Consider the following 17,978-nt stretch of genomic DNA (forward strand, 5'->3'; position numbering starts at 1 on the left):
CAAATGCTTACAAAGAAATGTATGCCAGGTTTCTAGCGTTGCCCTCTGGCATACACTTCTTGGTATAAAAAGGCAAGTTTGGGATCCCGTATTTTCATGAATTTGCGACAGAATTTTATGAAACTTCGCATATTTACTGTCGTGGGCGTGATAAATTGATCTATGAAGGTGTTTTTTTTCTTTATATGAAAAATACGAAAAATCGTTGTTATTGCGTGACATAGTCAAAAAGGTTGTTTGGAGCAGCGGAGAATCTCCGTGGGGGGTACTTTGGGAATTTCTGGGTGGGGATGTGCCGCTGGGACCCTGGAACCCTTAGCCTATACCAGAGCTAGTTCAGCTGAATTTTGCTACCCTATACTAGAGTAAACTCCCCAAATCCCCCCATCTATCGACACTGTTGAGGCTGATTTGCGTAAATTTAAACTTGCCGATTTAATTTTTTTATATTTTTGAGTGGCAATTCCTGGTTTCCCTAGTCTAGATAAAAATTTAAATCTTCAACCAGCTAGTCAGTTTTGTGAAAAATTATACCCTATTCTAGACCCAAACGCTCTGATCTATATACCCTATCCTAGAGTAAACTGCTTGAAAACCATACCCTTCACAGCGGCACATACCTATATAGCCCATATATGGCAGTGCCCCCCCCCCCCCGGGGGAGAATCCCTGGTTGCAAACATACAGTACGCGTTTTCTATGCACTTGATCATTGATCACTCAATCCCCTTCGTGCCTTTGGGCTCATAAAGCCATATACACTTGCTCACTTGCGTATGAGAAAATCCTGCAAATATCCTAATGTCACAAAGATTAATTTCATAGGCTCCCTCTTCTTCTTAAATTTCTGCACAACATGAAAGTAATGATAACGATACAACCAGTGATGTCACGAAGCTGTTTGGTAGCGCCATCATCCAGCGTCCTTTGCAGATGTTCTTATGGCTTGACCAGGGCCACTAGCTTGACTTGACTTGGGTAGGGCCTCTAGTTTATCTGTGCTAACTGTAAAGTGCTTTTACCCTCGTTAAATAAAGTTATTCTTCTTCTTCTTGACACGAACTCCTCCCCGACATTTTGCGGAGGGAGGATTGCGTGACGAGCCTAAAGGCGTCTGCGCCGGGAGGCTAGTCAAGCCGTCAGATCGTGACTAATTTTGGATTCATGTCTACCAGCCGACTTCAAACGACTAAAATCTAAATCTTATTAATTTAAGGTACATCCAGGGTAAAATATCTGCCCTTCAATCTATAACTCGTAAAATTCCTGCCTTTACATATATTCCAACCCGAGGCGAGAACTGAAGGAGTGGAGGTTTCCCGTCTAGTTCATTCATAGTCTGAGCTATGGTTCTTGATATTGATTCCAAGTTATACCAGACACTGCTGCAAGGAAAGAATGATTGCCGATCATTGGAAAGTAGTTTTTTATTTCAATATTATATTGTGCACAATTATTTTGCATCCAGCTTGCAACCTTTAACCGGTCGCTTGCGACGCAAAAGCTCAGCTTACAATAAGCAGTTTACACCCTGTGCGGGAGCCCATCACAGACCGATTTATTTTTATTTTTAGAATTTACGGCGAATTCAGACCCCTACAGGAACCTCACTGACCAATCACAAGCAGGGAGGTCATTATTTCACCAGAAGATCAAAATGAACAACACATATTTTTTTCCTTACCGATGCGACCTCATGTAGACCGGAACTGACCTATTTCGCCGGAAAAGAAGCCTAAAAGTAGACCGGTCTGTAATAATGCCGAGACATAGGCTTAGTATGGGAGTTGCACGCTCCTAACGACGGGCTCCTGCCCTGTGACAATCTGGTTTTAAAAAATGTCCCTTTGCTCGCATTGCGGGCCTTTTGCTTGAGTTTTGAGAGACGACTCGGGAAGAGTCAACTTGATACTACCCCATGATGCTCTATTCTTCGCCGCTTGTTCCTCTGTCAGCGGTCTCTCGTCTAAATGTAAAGACATGTCTTCGAGGAAAATAATAATGACGAAATGAACAAATTTAGCTGAAATTTCGGTCGAATTTCGCAATAAATCAACCGTTGAGGATTTCAAAAGCGGCTGAAAAGATCCAGCTTTTACTCGAATGATGGACAACGATGTTCTTACTACGCTAAAGATCTTGATCATCGGAGAAAGTGGCCTAGGAAAATCAAGGTAAGCTTATGTATAGTGGATGTGAAGTCGCTTCTAACTGTCCTAATTATTATGCCACCAACCTTTTTAAGGTTACCAAGTACTTCTTATGTAGCTAAATATGAATGTAACGTATGTATGAAAAGAAATAGATATCGTTTTGTATTGATGCGGTATGGATTTATAGATGCTGCTTTGAAAAATCATAATTTATGTGAAGAATTTTTTTGCGATATTTTGGATGTGCTTTCAAATTTCTACTTAAACATCTCCTTCTACACTGTACATCTACATCTACATTTAATTTTATTGACTCAGCAGAAACTATATAGAGTTATCACGATGAATTAAACATAAGAATTACATTATTACATTAAGTAATTAACTATCGAATGTCATAGAAAAATACACATGTGTTTATACGAACATATTACGATTGAATTAGTCAACTAATTTTTATAACGGTTTCCATGCAAACACAGCTTGCTACTAAGATTCACTGATGACACATTTGACCCTGATATTGGAGCAACCATAGGTGAGCGTACATTCTAGTACCTGTAAAGCATGGGATGTTATACCTGTATAATGACCTTTACTGAGCAGCAATGTGGAGTGTATACACATCTGGGTATAGTCAATCAAACATTGAGAAATCAAATTCAATCAAACTCAACCAGTGGACTGAGTTTGTTTGAGTTTGGCAATCCAACAAAATCGAACGCTAAAGTTTGAGTGAGTTTGATACCACTCAATCAAACAAATTGAACACAACTGAAAGCAATTCATTAGATTGTGTTTTACTGAGTTCCGCAACCAAACTCGGTGAATAAATTCGCTTGAACAAGATCATGTTGTGTGGTCTCAAAACACAAAACACACATGATTCTACCATAGTAACGAGCTTCAAAAAATGTGTTATTGATTTTCAGGAACAGTTTTACAAAAATCAAGAGTTCGGAAATGAAACGTTCGATTGAGTTTGATTGAATAATCATTTTTGTATGAGATTGATTTTGTTCAATTACTGAACTCTACTGAACTCAGTCCATGGATTGACCTCAAGTGACTTTGACAGTTTGATTGGGGACGATTGAATATGCCAGTATACACCTCTACATGTACAGTGTATGCTAACCATCCCAGTTTTTACGGAAATCTCACGGATACAGTATACAGATACAGACCAAACCTCTCCGTCTCCCACACAGATCACCAAATCTCCCAGATATCAAAGAAAGCACTAAAAGTATGTTACTTGCACACTTATTTTAGTTGATTTTTTCCCTTTTGGGAGGAGATTTTCATTGATGTTTGACACATTTTTGTGGTTAAATCAGCCACTGTTGACTTTAAACACACCTTCTTAGGGTCAAGAAGGTAAAACTGGCAGTCTCCCAGATTTCAATTTGTTTAGGTTGGCATCTCTACATACATGTACAAAACAAACTTCAGCAGCGGGGTTTGAGGTGTTTACATTCATGATGCATTCACTCCTTTCCATGGCCACTTTTCTCTCAGCCAGGTTGCCTTGAAAAAATTAGACCACTCAATTTAGTCTTTTCCATGGTATGCATCTTGTATGACATGAAAGGTGCTGAAAATTGTACACCATGTTAAGTCACCATTACATGTGTAATCATGCTGTGCCAGGATCTAATAGGTTTCTATTCTTCTTGTTTTATCCTGATCAAATAATAAAGTCCATTAAGTTGCAACGGTGAGTCAAGGAATTACCTTTGAAACCTGAAATTTTCTTGGAAACTCAAACTGCTGTATGGTTGCTGTCATGGTCAAATAACATGCCAAATTAGATTGTCATTTGATGTTCTTTTTTGTTCCTTTTCATTGGCAGAGATCTAAAGCCCACCATGTGACCTACTGTAAAGGACAATCACTACTTAACACACATTTTAAAAATACAGATTGTATTACATGTTTCAGGCTAATCATGATAAGTTTTTATCAGTGTGCAATCTTTATTCCATGTCAACTGGTTGCTAAATTATTAGACCTGGTTATAGGGTTAATAACTAGTCATTCAATATTTGACGATCCCAAATGACAGCTGTGAAAAAGAGTAGTTAATAACAAGTAAATTATTTTTTGTGATATATAGGTGTTGACTTCAAAGTAAAAACACTGACTGTTGATGGAAACAAAGCAAAACTAGCAATTGGGGTAACAAATATTGTCATTATTCACGACCAATTATGACATTGTATCAGTGATAAAATTCTAAAAGAATTGGTTGTCGAAGTAATATGCTATTATTTGGGTTTCTCCAAAACATTGACCCCCTACTGATGCCCTATAAAATCAAGAAGATAACTATACTTTAAAAAAGCCCAGAGCTATCAATTGGATGGATTCAAGTTCACAAATTTCTACATTTAGTTTGTAACCTGAAATTTCCAAAATGGCAGACAAGTTGCAGACTTCTGACTCCCTTCTTGTTTGATTGTAAGTGCAGGGTATTTTGGGGGAAAATTGTGCAAGGAATAAGTTGGAATATCATCAGGTACATGATATTCCTACGCTTTAGAAATTAAGCAATGAAAGTTTTCTATAATGTGCATTTAGATATTAATTGAAAACTATGACTGCAAAAATACACATGTAGCAAAGAGTGTTATATATCACATGTACATGTACATTAAAAAAAAACCTCACTACTTTTGGAATTCAACAAGGTATGCATGTATTTTAAACATGGTTATTTAAAGTAAAATGAACTACAAAGTCTGAAATTGAAATGGTTACCTTTTTCTTTTCTTTTTCTTTAATTAAATATTAATTTGCTTTAGTTTCTACACTGTATTAACTGCTTCCAGTTGTTGTATTTTTAGGACACGGCAGGACAGGAGCAGTTCAGAACATTAACTCCAAGCTACTACAGAGGTGCTCAGGGAGTTATCCTAGGTACATGTATCTAAATTTGACATTTTTCGTGATATTTGTTTGAAGTCTTTATTTTTGACTTTCTAATAAATTAATTTAAAAAATCTTACTTGGCAGTTCTCATGATACTCCAATATGGCGGATCAGTAAATGTTAGAATGGTGTAAACTCACCCTTTTGAAGACAGAAAATCATTGTCGGATGGTTATTTTTATCATTTGATTATTCTTTATACACACGTTTTCACACACCTCTTTAGTGTAAAAGTTACTTTCCAGCATAACCAAAATTTACTTCCCAGATCATGTACTGTGAGTACCTTGGTTCATTTTCGATTTTTTGCTTTCCAAGAGGTAAATTTCCTTTCCAATAGAAAGCGGGTAAATGTTAGTGTTTAGCCCTGTTATAAATGGTGGGAGGGGGGGGGGGTAACCCTCAGATGGACTAGCATCCCATTCAGGGGAAAGAATGCTAATGAATTAACCAGGGATGCCTGATGCGAGGCTCAATTGAAGATATAACATCATTCTTCCATGTTTCTTTGCCCTTTAGTATATGACACAAGTAGCAGAGAAACATTTCAGAAACTGGAAGAATGGCTAAATGAAGTGGAAATGTATTCAACAAAAAAGACATCATTAAAATGCTGGTCGGCGACAAAATAGATAAGGTAAACCTATTCAGAATGGTGGTCTGGCAATTGCTGTATTTCGTTGCATATTGAAAGGTGTGGGTCTTAGATGGGAGACATGGCACTGGTGTAATGGTTGTGTTACTGGACTCTGGACCAAGCTGCTGACATGGGTTCAAGCCTTGGCCAAGTTCAGTGTGTTGTGTTCTTGAGCAAGGCAAGACACTTAAATCGCACAGTGCCTCTCTTCACCTCAATATATTATAAGTGGGTAGTTAGCACATGGCTGAGCCTGTGATAGATTAGCATCCAATCCTTGTGGAAAATGACCTGATTGGTTCATTAATCATCTGTGGTTTACTTGAAATTGCTGTATTTCTTTGTGTAGTGAGAGGTGTGGGTTTGAGATGGTAGACACAGCACTAGCTTAATGGTTGGCCCCCAGTACTTTGGACCAAGCAGTCTGACATTGCTTTAAGCCCTGGCTGAGCTCAATGTGTTTTGTTCTTGGGAAGGGCAAGACACTTAACCCTCACAATGCCTCCCTCCACCTCTGTTAGAAAAGTGGGTAGTTAGCACATGGCTGAGCCTGTGATGGGTTAGCATCCAATCCTTGTGGAAAATGATCTGATTGGTTCATCAATCGTCTGCAGTTTGTATGAAGTGCAGTATTTGCAAATTTGCAAACTCATTACTTTGCATTTTATTGGGCACGCTAAAAAATATCTTGAGAGTTGGCTGCAGAGACCACAATGAAAATTTGTCACACATAGAGATTTACATTTTATTAGAATTTTTCCAGATTAACAGAGGTAATCAGCATTTTACATGTATGATGACAAAATTATTCAGCGATAGGTCTGTTTTCATCTATGAACTGTCGAAGGCCACTCCTGCCGGCTATGGGTCAACGTTTTTGTTATTTTCAGTTACAAGTTGCACCCCTGCATGCTTGCACATAGAGCCTGAGTGTATCAAAAGATCAGAGCTCAAACTCTACACATTTAGTGAAGAATAGCTTTTCGTTTACCTCATCAAGGCTCCATGTATAAGGCTGATTTATAGTGAGCATATTTGTCGAGAGATGAAGCCTCAGTTGAGATTTGTGTCTTACAATTTTAGGAAGGCCGCAAAGTTGATGGAAAACAGGGACAACAGTTGGCAAGAAGGCATTCCATGTTATCTATCGAAGCAAGGTGAGCTTGCATTTGTTTATTGTGCACAAATTAAAATGACCAGTTTCACACTAATTAGTGGCACTGATTCATGAATAGAGAGACTGTTTTCCATTTATTCAATATCTGTTTATCCTACTAGTGTATAACATTCATTAATGCACTACAGCTACATCACTTGACAACAACATCAGTTCAAATGAACACACATACTTGAGATGGTCTTTGCTTGATGACTCTGTAGACTAGTGCCCCACTGTTTTTTTCAAATAACTTGAAAAATATTTAAGCAAAAAAAAAATCATGAAAGTAAAGCAACATGATGTTTCCAGGACCTAGTGTCATCATTGTCAAATACAAAAATGTAGTGGAAAAATGAACCCCTTATTTGATCCTTTTAATCAACATTATTAAAGACCTCATTGACATTTTACTCTTTTCTTACATTTCTCACATCATTGTATCTGTTTGTAGAACTTCCTGGATGAAATACTTGCTGTGATTCGGAATCCAGTCTCTTAGCATTATAAGCTATGACCGACAAGCTTATCTTAAGCCAAGCATTGAACATGTTTCAATACACCTGTGAAAATCTTCCTGGTCTAAATGCTTCTAAATATTTTAAGTAGCAATGCATTTGAGGGTTGGTTTTGTGACTTGTTGATGATTGGTATTTTGGAATTATTTTAAACTACAGGGCCTTGTTCAGTCCTTGGAAGGCTCACATCTGGCATCAGATCCAAACATTGTATTAATTTCAAGTTATAGCTTTGTATGACAGTGAGGAGGTACTAAGCTGATAGAGCAGTTTTTGATTGAGCAAAACCAAAACTAAAGTACTCTGACTTATCAATCATAAAGGACACAGACAATCCAGTGAACCAATCAAAACTCGAAGTAGTTACATGTAGCAGACCAAAACCGCTGGAAAACATGGATGAGTGAGTCACGATAGTTTGGTTTTACTTCGGATTGGATGAAAAGATGCTGCCGGTTTTTTTAAGGCAATGATGTGGCGTAGTTATGCAAAACCAATTACTTTTCAACACTCAAATGAAAACTGCTCTATGCAAATATATGTCGACTAAATTATTGTTAAAAAGTGTTATTGATGGTATGATTTTTTTGGTTAGACACAAGTAAGTTTTTCAACCCATTTACAGTGACCCATTTTACAGTTCCATGCGTAGTGATCATCCCTTTAAGCAGAAGCGAGGCTTGAGTTGGCTTTGTTGTGATTCAAACGTGGTACTTTTCAAATGATAACTATCCTATCACCATGCCAACCAGTTTCTGATAGTCAGCCATTAAACTCGCTTTCTTGCAGGAGGCCTGGTTACATTTCATAAAACTGTAAAATGGTCTATTAGTATAGTTTCCTACGATGAAATAGAAGATGGTTAGATAGAGAGCAACTACGTTAGATTTTTATAAGTACAGCTGCAAATAAGTGGCTGGTAGACAGATATGAAAATTTTGCCAATACCTTTATTATTAGACGAACACTATATCACATATTTATTTTTACTATTTATCCTTATTTATACTTGTGCTATTAAGGCTTACCTGAGTGCTATTAATATAACCTTGAGAACTAACCACTCACGAATCACTGCTACTTCGGATTGCTGACGGAGGCTTATTTGAGTGCTATTAAATTAAACTGTGACTATTCACCAGTATTTGCTGTTCTCCATTCGTTGCTTGGGTTTCCTAGACAGCCGTGGTGTGTAGGTGTTGAGCAGGAAATGGAAGACTTGTTTCTTGTTGATGGCTGGCGCAGTAAAGGCTAGCAAACTTATTGACTTGTTTAGTGTAACTGATTTATTTTCAATTCCACCAAGGGTCCAGCAATAAAGATTAACAGCAATCAGCGATATGCGTCAACAGCTGTGTCGTCAAGTGTTGTAAGGCTGATCGCAGAGAAGAGCAGTGTGTCAATACAGGTATAGAACTTACTTGTTTTGAAGGCAATGAATTTGGAAGAGACTACCAACTTAACGCGGAGATACATGCGCTTGTAGAAGAACAGTGACCTGCGTAAGTTCTCGAAGACGTACGTGTATAGCGAGAGGAATGACGCGCGTGTGAAGCGTATTGAAGAGATAAACACGTGTGTAGATTAAGAGAGGCCCGGCACGTGCTTGTTAGGCGTCCCGGAAATGTAAAACAAATAGGTATATAGGGTAGATATGTAGTAGATAAGTAGGGACACGAGTCTCGGGTTTTTGGCCACTGGCTGTGTTTATGTATCAAACATGATTGATTGATTAATTGATTGAAATCAAGACTGATCGAGGGACGATGGATTGATTGAGGGATGAATGGATGGACGGACAGATTGATCTTTTTTTCTTTCATCTTTGTATCAGAGAACGTTTGTGTACGTAGTGACTCTCCTAGGACCTATACTCTCCGCTAAGCTTGTGCTTTTAACCGAAGGATTATGATTTAGCTTCTTACACGTTCTGCACAGGATATTTAGAGAATGTTCATCACAACCTCGCTCCCAGGGTCTCTCATCTCTTCTCTCGCTCCAGGGGGGCGGGAAGATGAGAGACCCTGGAAACGAGATTGTGTTCACCAACGCAAGGAAAGTTTCCTTCAGATAGTAGTTACTCTTGACTTTTTCAAAGTTTTACCTACTAACCACTAAGTACTTACGTCGAAGTGTTATCAAATTGAAGCTCGTCTCACCTGGAATACAACTCATGATCAAGCCCTGACTTCTCTATAATGCCATTCCTGGAACTGATAGAAACAATTTAGTAGAATTGATATGTTCATATTCTTCTTTGTTCAATCTGTTTCCAGATATCGGAAGCCGGCAGCTCGCTATGTATTCCATCCGTGAGATGTGCTGCTCATCCATTATTCATCAAGAGATTCAGCTTTCCAAGGTGAAAGCTTCGAATTCTTGTCAAAAACTGGCCTTCAGTTTCGTTACCGTTCTTTGGGTTGTCACGCAACGCAATATTGTGTTGGGGAAAAGTTTTACGTGACAAACCAAAAAACAGCTGTGAGGAGACTTACTTGATGCTAGATGTTTTGTGAACCATTTTGAAGGAGCTCAAAAAAATCCGTATTATTTTTTTTTTCTCGACAGAATTTCTTTGAGACGCTTCCATCAGTGTTGGAGTCGGTCGCAGGAGCTGACTAAATATTTCCTGAGTTGTAATTTGTCACGATCGTTTTAATGTTGTTGCAACTCTTGTGGCAATTTTTTTATTCAAATGACTTGACATGCCGTCAAACAGCGTGAAGAGTGGAAACTTGCCTTCAACATAATAAAAAGAACCTTTTTGTAAAACTACCTTTCAATTCAAGTCAAAGAACTAATTTACTGGAGAACAAACGATACGAGCTTTCCTGAGTATCATCGAAGACTACAGTTCCATCAGAATCGTTATTTTGGTGTCACGCAGTGTGTTTGTCTACTAAGTAGGGAGCTTAAGCAAGGACCACGGCGACGCCGAGGGCAACGCTTAGTCAAATATGAATTTATATTTTATCAGCAAAATACGCACATGTCTACATCTGTTCAGTACGCCAATGGCTCTAAAACCTGCTCAGGCTAAATATACAATGACAGCGTTCAATTCCAAATGGAAATGGGAAAAATTAGCCGTCGTCGTTCGCGTCTCCCGGACGACGCAGAACTCGGTCATTTCACGTGGTTGTTTTCCAGAGGACTGCAAAGAAATGTACAAAGATTTATAACGCACGTGCACAGCTATTGTTTTGCTCATTAAACCTTTTGTTTGGTGGCGTTCTCGTTTCCGTCGTCGTCGTCGTGGTTTGCTTAAGCTCCCTAGTTAGTCGAGAAGAGCCTTAAGTGACGACCCGACAAGTAGCATTCTAGGCGAAAAGTGTGACAGTTGGAGGATAGACTATTTCACTTCTTCACTGTATTATACTTGGAAGATATTTCTCTTCTTCACTATACTATACTTGTGGCACTATAATGGAGAAAGCAATTAGGTAACGTGAAATAACAGAGTGATATGTTAATAAAGAAAAATCAAATTCTGCTGAATACATTATGTGTTGCTGTTTACAGTAAAAGCTCTGCCCAGGCTAGCCCGATTCTCAGCTGTTTCTCGGTCCCGATAGGAAGAGGAGGGAGTGAGACCGAGCGACCTTGGCCTGTCTGAGAATCAGGCTATCCACAGTTTTAAAGCATTTTGAAGAGAGGGGAGGGAAGGGAAAAAGGGACGTACTCACAAATCAGCTAGCGCGCGAAACTGAGGAATCTTGGAAAATTTGGCATACTCTTTTTTGCCTACATCTTTATCATGCTGTTCATTTTAGCTGATCCGATTCCATTCGATGTTAAGTTGTTCACTCGATAAACACATCGAATCTGATAACCCTCTTTTCTGGTCAGAAATCAGACGGAGGAGAGGGGAAAAGAGGTTGCTGGAAATCTCTTAGTTTTTCTCAGTGACTAAAATATACAGTAAACAAATTCTTCCAGTCAAAGTTCCAGACAGCAATTCTATCTTTTCAGTTATAATTAAAGAAGAAGGGCTACAAGACACCAAAATGTAAAGCAGCTTTGTGTATCCTTGGTAAGCCTGTAAACTACTGCAATCCTTTGCTGATCAGCCGCGTAATTAAGACATACAAGACTGGCCTTGTATGAAACATTTGATGATTATTCTGGATATCACAAAAACCGAATCAAATAATTGTTTATTATACATTGAACGAAAAAATTGGAAGTCATCATGACTTCCATTTTTTTTGCTTCTTCACTGACGGCAAGCAATACAAAGTGCGCGAACTTGACATGATTACTCGTGACCTTGAGTGTGCTTGACTTGGTTATTGTATAATCTGCAGAGATGACGTCACAGGCGCTGATTTCGAAAATTCACTGTACGCTTTCGACCAATCAGAAAAGAGATAGGGAGTTCAATGTATAATATTACACCCGTCGCTCTCCAGAATTTTGAGGCAACGCGCAACGCGCTAAAATTAGACCTGATTGAGTAAGCCAATCAAATGGAAGCATTGGTCGTCCTTTAGGATTTGTGATTGCCAGGCTGAACACCTAAGCCTCGTTATATAGGATCGCTCTGTGTTTAAACGTTCACTTTCGAGTTCCTGATTTCCTTGTTGATTGCAGACGGGCCTTTATTGTGTTGCTACTTTGCTGAATTGCTCCTGAATCTTTCCAAACCGTGAGTAGTTATTTATAATACTGTCCTTGTTGCATTAATTTCAGACAAGCTAGACGGAATTTGCTTGCAGAAGACAGTCAAAATCCTTTTCACGCAAACGAGCATTCCATCGATAACTGTTTCTGTTTTGCAAAATCTCTCGTCCGTTTGTGAAGAAATTTCTGCAGCTAAGTCCTTGTTGCAAAGAAAGGAGATTAACAGACTGAGTGTAGTCATGTGACTACAAATCGACTCCAGTGGTCTCAGAGAGTTTTTTAATCCTGGTTTTTCTGATTTGAATTCGAGGTTAATTGATTCGTGAAGTAGTCAGAATACAAACTATTAAAAGTCTCTAGTTGATTGAAGTGAGCGTTCTCTTGCCGCTTCAAAGTTCGATTTCAGATGAGTTACATGCAAATTACTGAAACAACATTCCAAAACCTCTGGAACAAGACTGCAACAAACGAGAAGAGTTTGGAAGGCTCAGGGTAGCTTTAAATTTGTAATCAATCCTTTTAATTGTAGTCGGCATTTTGCAAGAAGAGAGAAACTTAAACTAAACATTGAGTATTCTAGAATTCGAAATTCAACTCTGTTGACCAGTCATGCAGTTCAACTATTGTTATGCTTTTTTTTTTTTTACCTTCGCTGAAGACACGCATTGCATACTAATATGAAACAACACATCTACTGAGTAGTTCTAGTTCTTACTTAATCGTCTATGCATGGGAGCTAAAATTGTCAGGGCTTGCCTATTTGGAGCTACAAAGACACTGGTTTCCTACCAACAGCAGCTCCATCTACGTTTGTAAAAATATCATATTGTCAAACTTCGGTGAAGTGTAGATTGTCCGCTGACACTGGCTAACAATGCAAAAACCTTATTGTGTGGAATATAATTTATTTCTAAGCTTTTCGAAAATTTGTTTGAGTGGGTTCAAATATTATTGTTGGTGTAAACGGAGTCTCTTTGGTGATAATTTTAACTCCAGCATTCACACGACATGCCTGGCCAACTTTTAGAGAACATTTAACGAGAAATTAGATGCCGATGCATTGCGAACTAAAACTCCTATAATTTAGGCACCCCAAGACTAATGATGGTTTCAAAATAGACACAACGTCATGTGATTAACAAGAGCTGTGTGGGAGTGGTTTAGCTTTCACTTTCGAATTCTTTCTTCTTCCTTCAGTGATTGCAGACGGGTCTTTATTGTGTTGCTACGTTGCTGAATTGCTCCTGAAACTTTCCAAACCGTGAGTATATGTAGTTCATAATACTGTTCTTTGCTGCATGAATTTCAATACAATACAATTTAATACAATACACTTTATTTATCCCCGGTGATGATTAAAGCAATAACTGCTTATGGGGCCATGCATTGAAATAAAGAGAAAAATAACAGATACTGTGACCTACTACTATTATAAAAAATTTACAAATGTTTCTTAAATTGTGTCCTAAAACTCTTATAATCGCTAAATTTTATCAGTGAAAAATTTCGGAATAACCATTCCCCATCCCTCCCTTAACTATTTGGCCCATTTCCCCGATCCATTCCCACCCGTACCTCCCCATACAGTATATATATTAAAAATATACAAGCTAGACGTGATTTGCTTGCAGAACACAGTCAGAATCCTTCTGACGCAAACGAGCTTGCGCACAAATCAGTAACATACTTCATATATATAATACAGTAGTACTCTTTACTTATAGCGAAAAACCGTTATCAAATTAAGCTCTATCGATAAATGTTTCTGTTTTGCGAAATCTCTCGCCCGTTTGTGAAAATTTGTCCGCAGTTGAGTCCATGTTGCAATGAAAGGATCAAGATTAACAGGCAGACTGAGTGTAGTCATGTGACTAGAAATCGACTCCAGTGGTCTCAGAGGCTTTTTTAGTCCTGGTTTTTCTGATTTTAATTCGAGGTTAATTGATTTGTGAAGTAGTAAGAATACAAACTATTAAAAGTCTCTAGTTGATCGAAGTCAGCGTTCTCTTGCCGCTTCAAAGTTCGACTTCACATGAGTTACATGCAAATTACTGAGACAACATTCCAAAACCTCTGGCATAAGACTGCAACAAACGAGGATGGGGCCGGAGAAGTTTGACACCTCAGAGTAGCTTTAAATTTGTAATCAATCCTTTTAATTGTAGTCGGCATTTGCAAGAAGAGAGAAACTTAAACTAAACATTGAACATTTTAGACTTCGGAATTCAACTCTGTGACCAGTCATGAAGTTCAACTATTGTTACGATTTTTTCTACCTTCGCTCAAGACATGCATTGCATACTAATATGAAACAACACATCTAATAGTAGTTCTAGTTCTTACTCAATCATCGCCGTCTATGCATGGAAGCTAAAATTGTCAGGGCTTGCCTATTTGAACCTACAGGTACACTGGTTTCCTACCAACAGCGGCTCCATCTACCTTTGTAAAAATGCCATATTGTCAAACTTCGGTCAAGTGTAGATCATCCACTGACACTGACTAACAATGAAAACACCTAATTGTGTGGAATCTCATTTCGACCATTTCATTTCTAAGCTTTTCGAAAATTTGTTTGAGTGGGTTCAAATATCATTGTTGGTGTAAACGGAGACCCCTGTAAAATTTACACTGTCTCTTTGGTGATAATTTTAACTCCTGCATTCACACGACATGCATGATCAACTTTTAAAGAAAATTTAACGAGAAATTAGATGCCGATGCATTGCGAACTAAAACTCCTATAATTTACGCTCCGCAAGACTAATGATGATTTTACAACAGACTCAACGTCATGTGATTAACAAGAGCTGTGTGGGAGTGGGTTAGCTCTCACTTTCGAATTCGTTCTTCTTCCTTCAGTGATTGCAGACAGGTCTTTATTGTGTTGCTACGTTGCTAAATTGCTCCTGAAACTTTCCAAACCGTGAGTAGATGTAGTTCATAATACTGTTCTTTGCTGCATGAATGTCAATACAATACAATTCAATACAATACACTTTATTTATCCCCGGTGATGATTAAAGCAATAACTGCTTATGCGGCCATGCATTGAAATAAAGAGAAAAATAACAGACACTGTGTCCTACTTCTATTATAAAAAATTTACAAATGTTTCTTAAATTGTGTCCTAAAAATCTTATAATCGCTAAATTTTATCACTGAAAAGTTTCGGAATAACCATTTACCATCGCTCCCTTAACTATTTGGCCCATTTTCCCGATCCATTCCCACCCGTACCTCCCCATACAGTATATATATATTAAAAATATACAAGCTAGACGCAATTTGTTTGCAGAACACGGTCAAAATCCTTTTGACGCAAACGAGCTTGCGCACAAATCCGTAACATACTTCATTTCATATATAATACAGTAGTACTCTTCACTTATAGCGAAAAACCGTTATCAAATTAAACTCTATCGATAACTGTTTCTGTTTTGCGAAACCTCTCGCCCGTTTGTGAAAATTTGTCCGCAGTTGAGTCCATGTTGCAATGAAAGGATCAAGATTAACAGGCAGACTGAATGTAGTCATGTGACTAGAAATCGACTCCAGTGGTCTCACAGGGTTTTTTAATCCTGGTTTTTCTGATTTTAATTCGAGGTTAATTGATTTGTGAAGTGGTAAGAATATAAACTATTAAAAGTCTCTAGTTGATCGAAGTCAGCGTTCTCTTGCCGCTTCAAAGTTCGATTTCACATGAGTTACATGCAAATTACTGAGACAACATTCCAAAACCTCCGGAACAACACTGCAACAAACGAGGATGGGGCCGGAGAAGTTTGAAACCTCAGAGTAGCTTTAAATTTGTGATCAATCCTTTTAATTGTAGTCGGCATTTTGCAAGAAGAGAGAAACTTAAACTAAACAGTGAACATTTCAGAGTTCCGAATTCAACTCTGTTGACCAGTCATGCAGTTCAACTATTGTTATGTTTTTTTTCTACCTTCGCTCAAGACATGCATTGCATACTAATATGAAACAACACATCTAATAGTAGTTCTAATTCTTATTCAATCATCACCGTCTATGCATGGGAGCTAAAATTGTCAGGGCTTGCCTATTTGAAGCTACAAGTACACCGGTTTCCTGCCGACGGCAGCTCTATCTACGTTTGTAAAAATGCCATATTGTCAAACTTCGGTCAAGTGTAAATCATCCGCTGACACTGGCTAACAATGCAAAAACCTTATTGTGTGGAATCTCATTTCATTTCAGCTTTTCGAAAAAATTTGTCAGCGTTGTTTCAAATATTGTCGGTGTAAACGGAGACCTCTGTAACATTTGCACTGTCTCTTTGTTGATTAACTACTTTATCCTCCCGACATGCATGACCAACTTTACAATTCAAGGAGAAATTAGATGCCGATGCATGTCGAACTAAAACTTACATCATGAAAGGATTTTTAGCAATTACGGCGGCGACGCCAAGGGAATCACCTTGTAAAAAAGAGATTTATATTTCACCTTCAGCTGTGTAGATCTGTTCAGTACGCCTATCGGTGTAAACGCTTGCTCAGGCTAAATTTGCAATGACAGGGTTCAATTCCAGAAATAAGATACGAAAAATTAGCCCTTGTGGTTCACGTTCACCCACTGGAATTTTGCAGATGACAGGTAAAATTGTACAAAGATTCAAAATCCACGTTCTGCTTATTAAACCTATTGTTTGATGACGTTCTCGTTTGCGTCGCTGTCTTGGTTTGCTAAAATGCATTTCCGTTCCATACTTCGATATCACTATTTCCATGATTTACAGACTTAAAATTAAAAATTATGGAATATTATCATTTGGATGTGTCTCGCAAGGACTAAGAACTACTTTTTTTTTTTTTTTTTTATTTACCAATGGCATACGTTACTTACATTAAAGTTACTTACAGAAGAATAAAATATCTACAATTAACTTACAATCAAAAATAAATATATAATTAGCTTACGATAACAACTCTACAATATACAATGATGAGGAACACACTTATATATTAACTAACAGTACCGAGATTATTTATTAATAGATTTTTCACATGAAATATACAAACGCGATTACATTGCTCACAAAAATTAATACTAACAATACTACAAAGCTTGAAAATTAAGAGATACAACAGAAGGGAGAATATTTTAATTAGCTTTGTGCTTTTAACAATGCAAAAAGAAGAAAGAAAAAGAGAAAAAAAAAAAAACAGTTACAGTTGTCATGCTGTTCAAAAAGTTCAAATAATAATAACGCCATCTACGTGATTAACAAAAAAAATGAAATAATACATAAATTAATTTGGGATTAGTACCCACTTTTTTTTAAAATAATCTTTCTTTTTGATCTTACTTTCCGTTTCATATTTGATGGCAATTTTAGTACGAAATCCTTGAATTGTGGGTTGAATTTGACATCTTCTGCAGTCCCATATAAGTAGTTTACCAATGATTATAAAATAGTTCAGTAAGTTGAGTAAAGGGCGTGGTTTGGATAATATTCCAAATAAAACATCTTGGAGGGAAAGATGAACCTGCTGATTTGAGATTTGGTGCCAGTAACCTTGAAACTCACTCCAGAATCGTTTAACAAAGGAGCAATGATAAAGTAGGTGGTATAAAGTTTCCGGTTCTGCCTTGCAAAATGAACATAGATCGTCTGTTTTAAAGCCTATTTTGTGTAATTTTGAATTAGTGTACAGAATAGAGTTGAGCACTTTGAATTGAAATCCTTTCACATAAGACTCAAGAACAACAGAGTGTGGTAGACTGAAGATTTGTCTCAGCTGATCGATAGAAAAGTTAAAATCGTTCTGCAGTTTGTTTATGATATTAGGCAATTGTGCTATTTTGCGAACAAGAAGTGAGTAATAGTCTTTTGATTTCTTTTTTCTGACGTCGAAGATGTTGTCGTCAATAAAGAAGGATGGAGGAGCTAAAGATGGACAGGAAATTATATTCTTTTAAAAGGACGGTAT

The 17,978-nt window shown here is 37.7% G+C and overlaps 2 protein-coding genes and 2 pseudogenes across 8 annotated transcripts in view; all 4 read left to right on the forward strand.

The window, feature by feature from the left end:
• The window catches only part of LOC110060622 (aspartyl aminopeptidase-like), a 48,860-nt gene extending 37,964 nt beyond the window's left edge, over window positions 1-10,896 (forward strand). Inside the window, exons 15-16 of one of the 2 annotated variants that reach the window (XM_089284131.1) lie at window positions 9,675-9,760; window positions 9,967-10,896. In XM_089284131.1, coding sequence (XP_089140257.1) covers window positions 9,675-9,760; window positions 9,967-10,057 — 177 coding nt within the window. In that variant the 3' untranslated portion in view covers window positions 10,058-10,896. The remainder of the gene's footprint in view (window positions 1-9,674; window positions 9,761-9,966) is intronic. The other variant, XM_089284132.1, reaches the window with a different exon arrangement.
• LOC110060662 (ras-related protein Rab-18-like) lies at window positions 1,470-10,896 on the forward strand (annotated as a pseudogene). Its single transcript, XR_016205865.1, has 7 exons — window positions 1,470-2,174; window positions 2,636-2,691; window positions 4,273-4,334; window positions 5,003-5,075; window positions 5,607-5,724; window positions 6,808-6,881; window positions 7,335-10,896. The product of XR_016205865.1 is annotated as a ras-related protein Rab-18-like (transcript).
• Window positions 10,897-11,988: 1,092 nt separating this feature from the next.
• Window positions 11,989-17,978, forward strand: part of LOC110060621 (uncharacterized) — a 17,059-nt gene continuing 11,069 nt past the window's right edge. For 2 of the 4 annotated variants that reach the window (XR_016205861.1, XM_089284122.1), the window contains exons 1-2: window positions 13,219-13,282; window positions 14,884-14,947. The gene's annotated coding sequence lies outside the window, so the exon portion shown is untranslated. Of the gene's footprint in view, window positions 12,047-13,218; window positions 13,283-14,883; window positions 14,948-17,978 lie in introns of those variants that run through there. The other 2 variants (XM_089284124.1, XM_089284123.1) reach the window with 2 other exon arrangements.
• The window catches only part of LOC149114660 (uncharacterized), a 72,021-nt pseudogene continuing 67,261 nt past the window's right edge, over window positions 13,219-17,978 (forward strand). Inside the window, exon 1 of the transcript XR_016205862.1 lies at window positions 13,219-13,282. The product of XR_016205862.1 is annotated as an uncharacterized LOC149114660 (transcript). The remainder of the gene's footprint in view (window positions 13,283-17,978) is intronic.

The sequence above is a fragment of the Orbicella faveolata genome, unplaced genomic scaffold, assembly GCF_042242905.1.
Source record: "Orbicella faveolata isolate gen_17 unplaced genomic scaffold, um_ofav_v1 contig_13, whole genome shotgun sequence".
Classification (NCBI taxonomy): Eukaryota; Metazoa; Cnidaria; class Anthozoa; order Scleractinia; family Merulinidae; genus Orbicella; species Orbicella faveolata.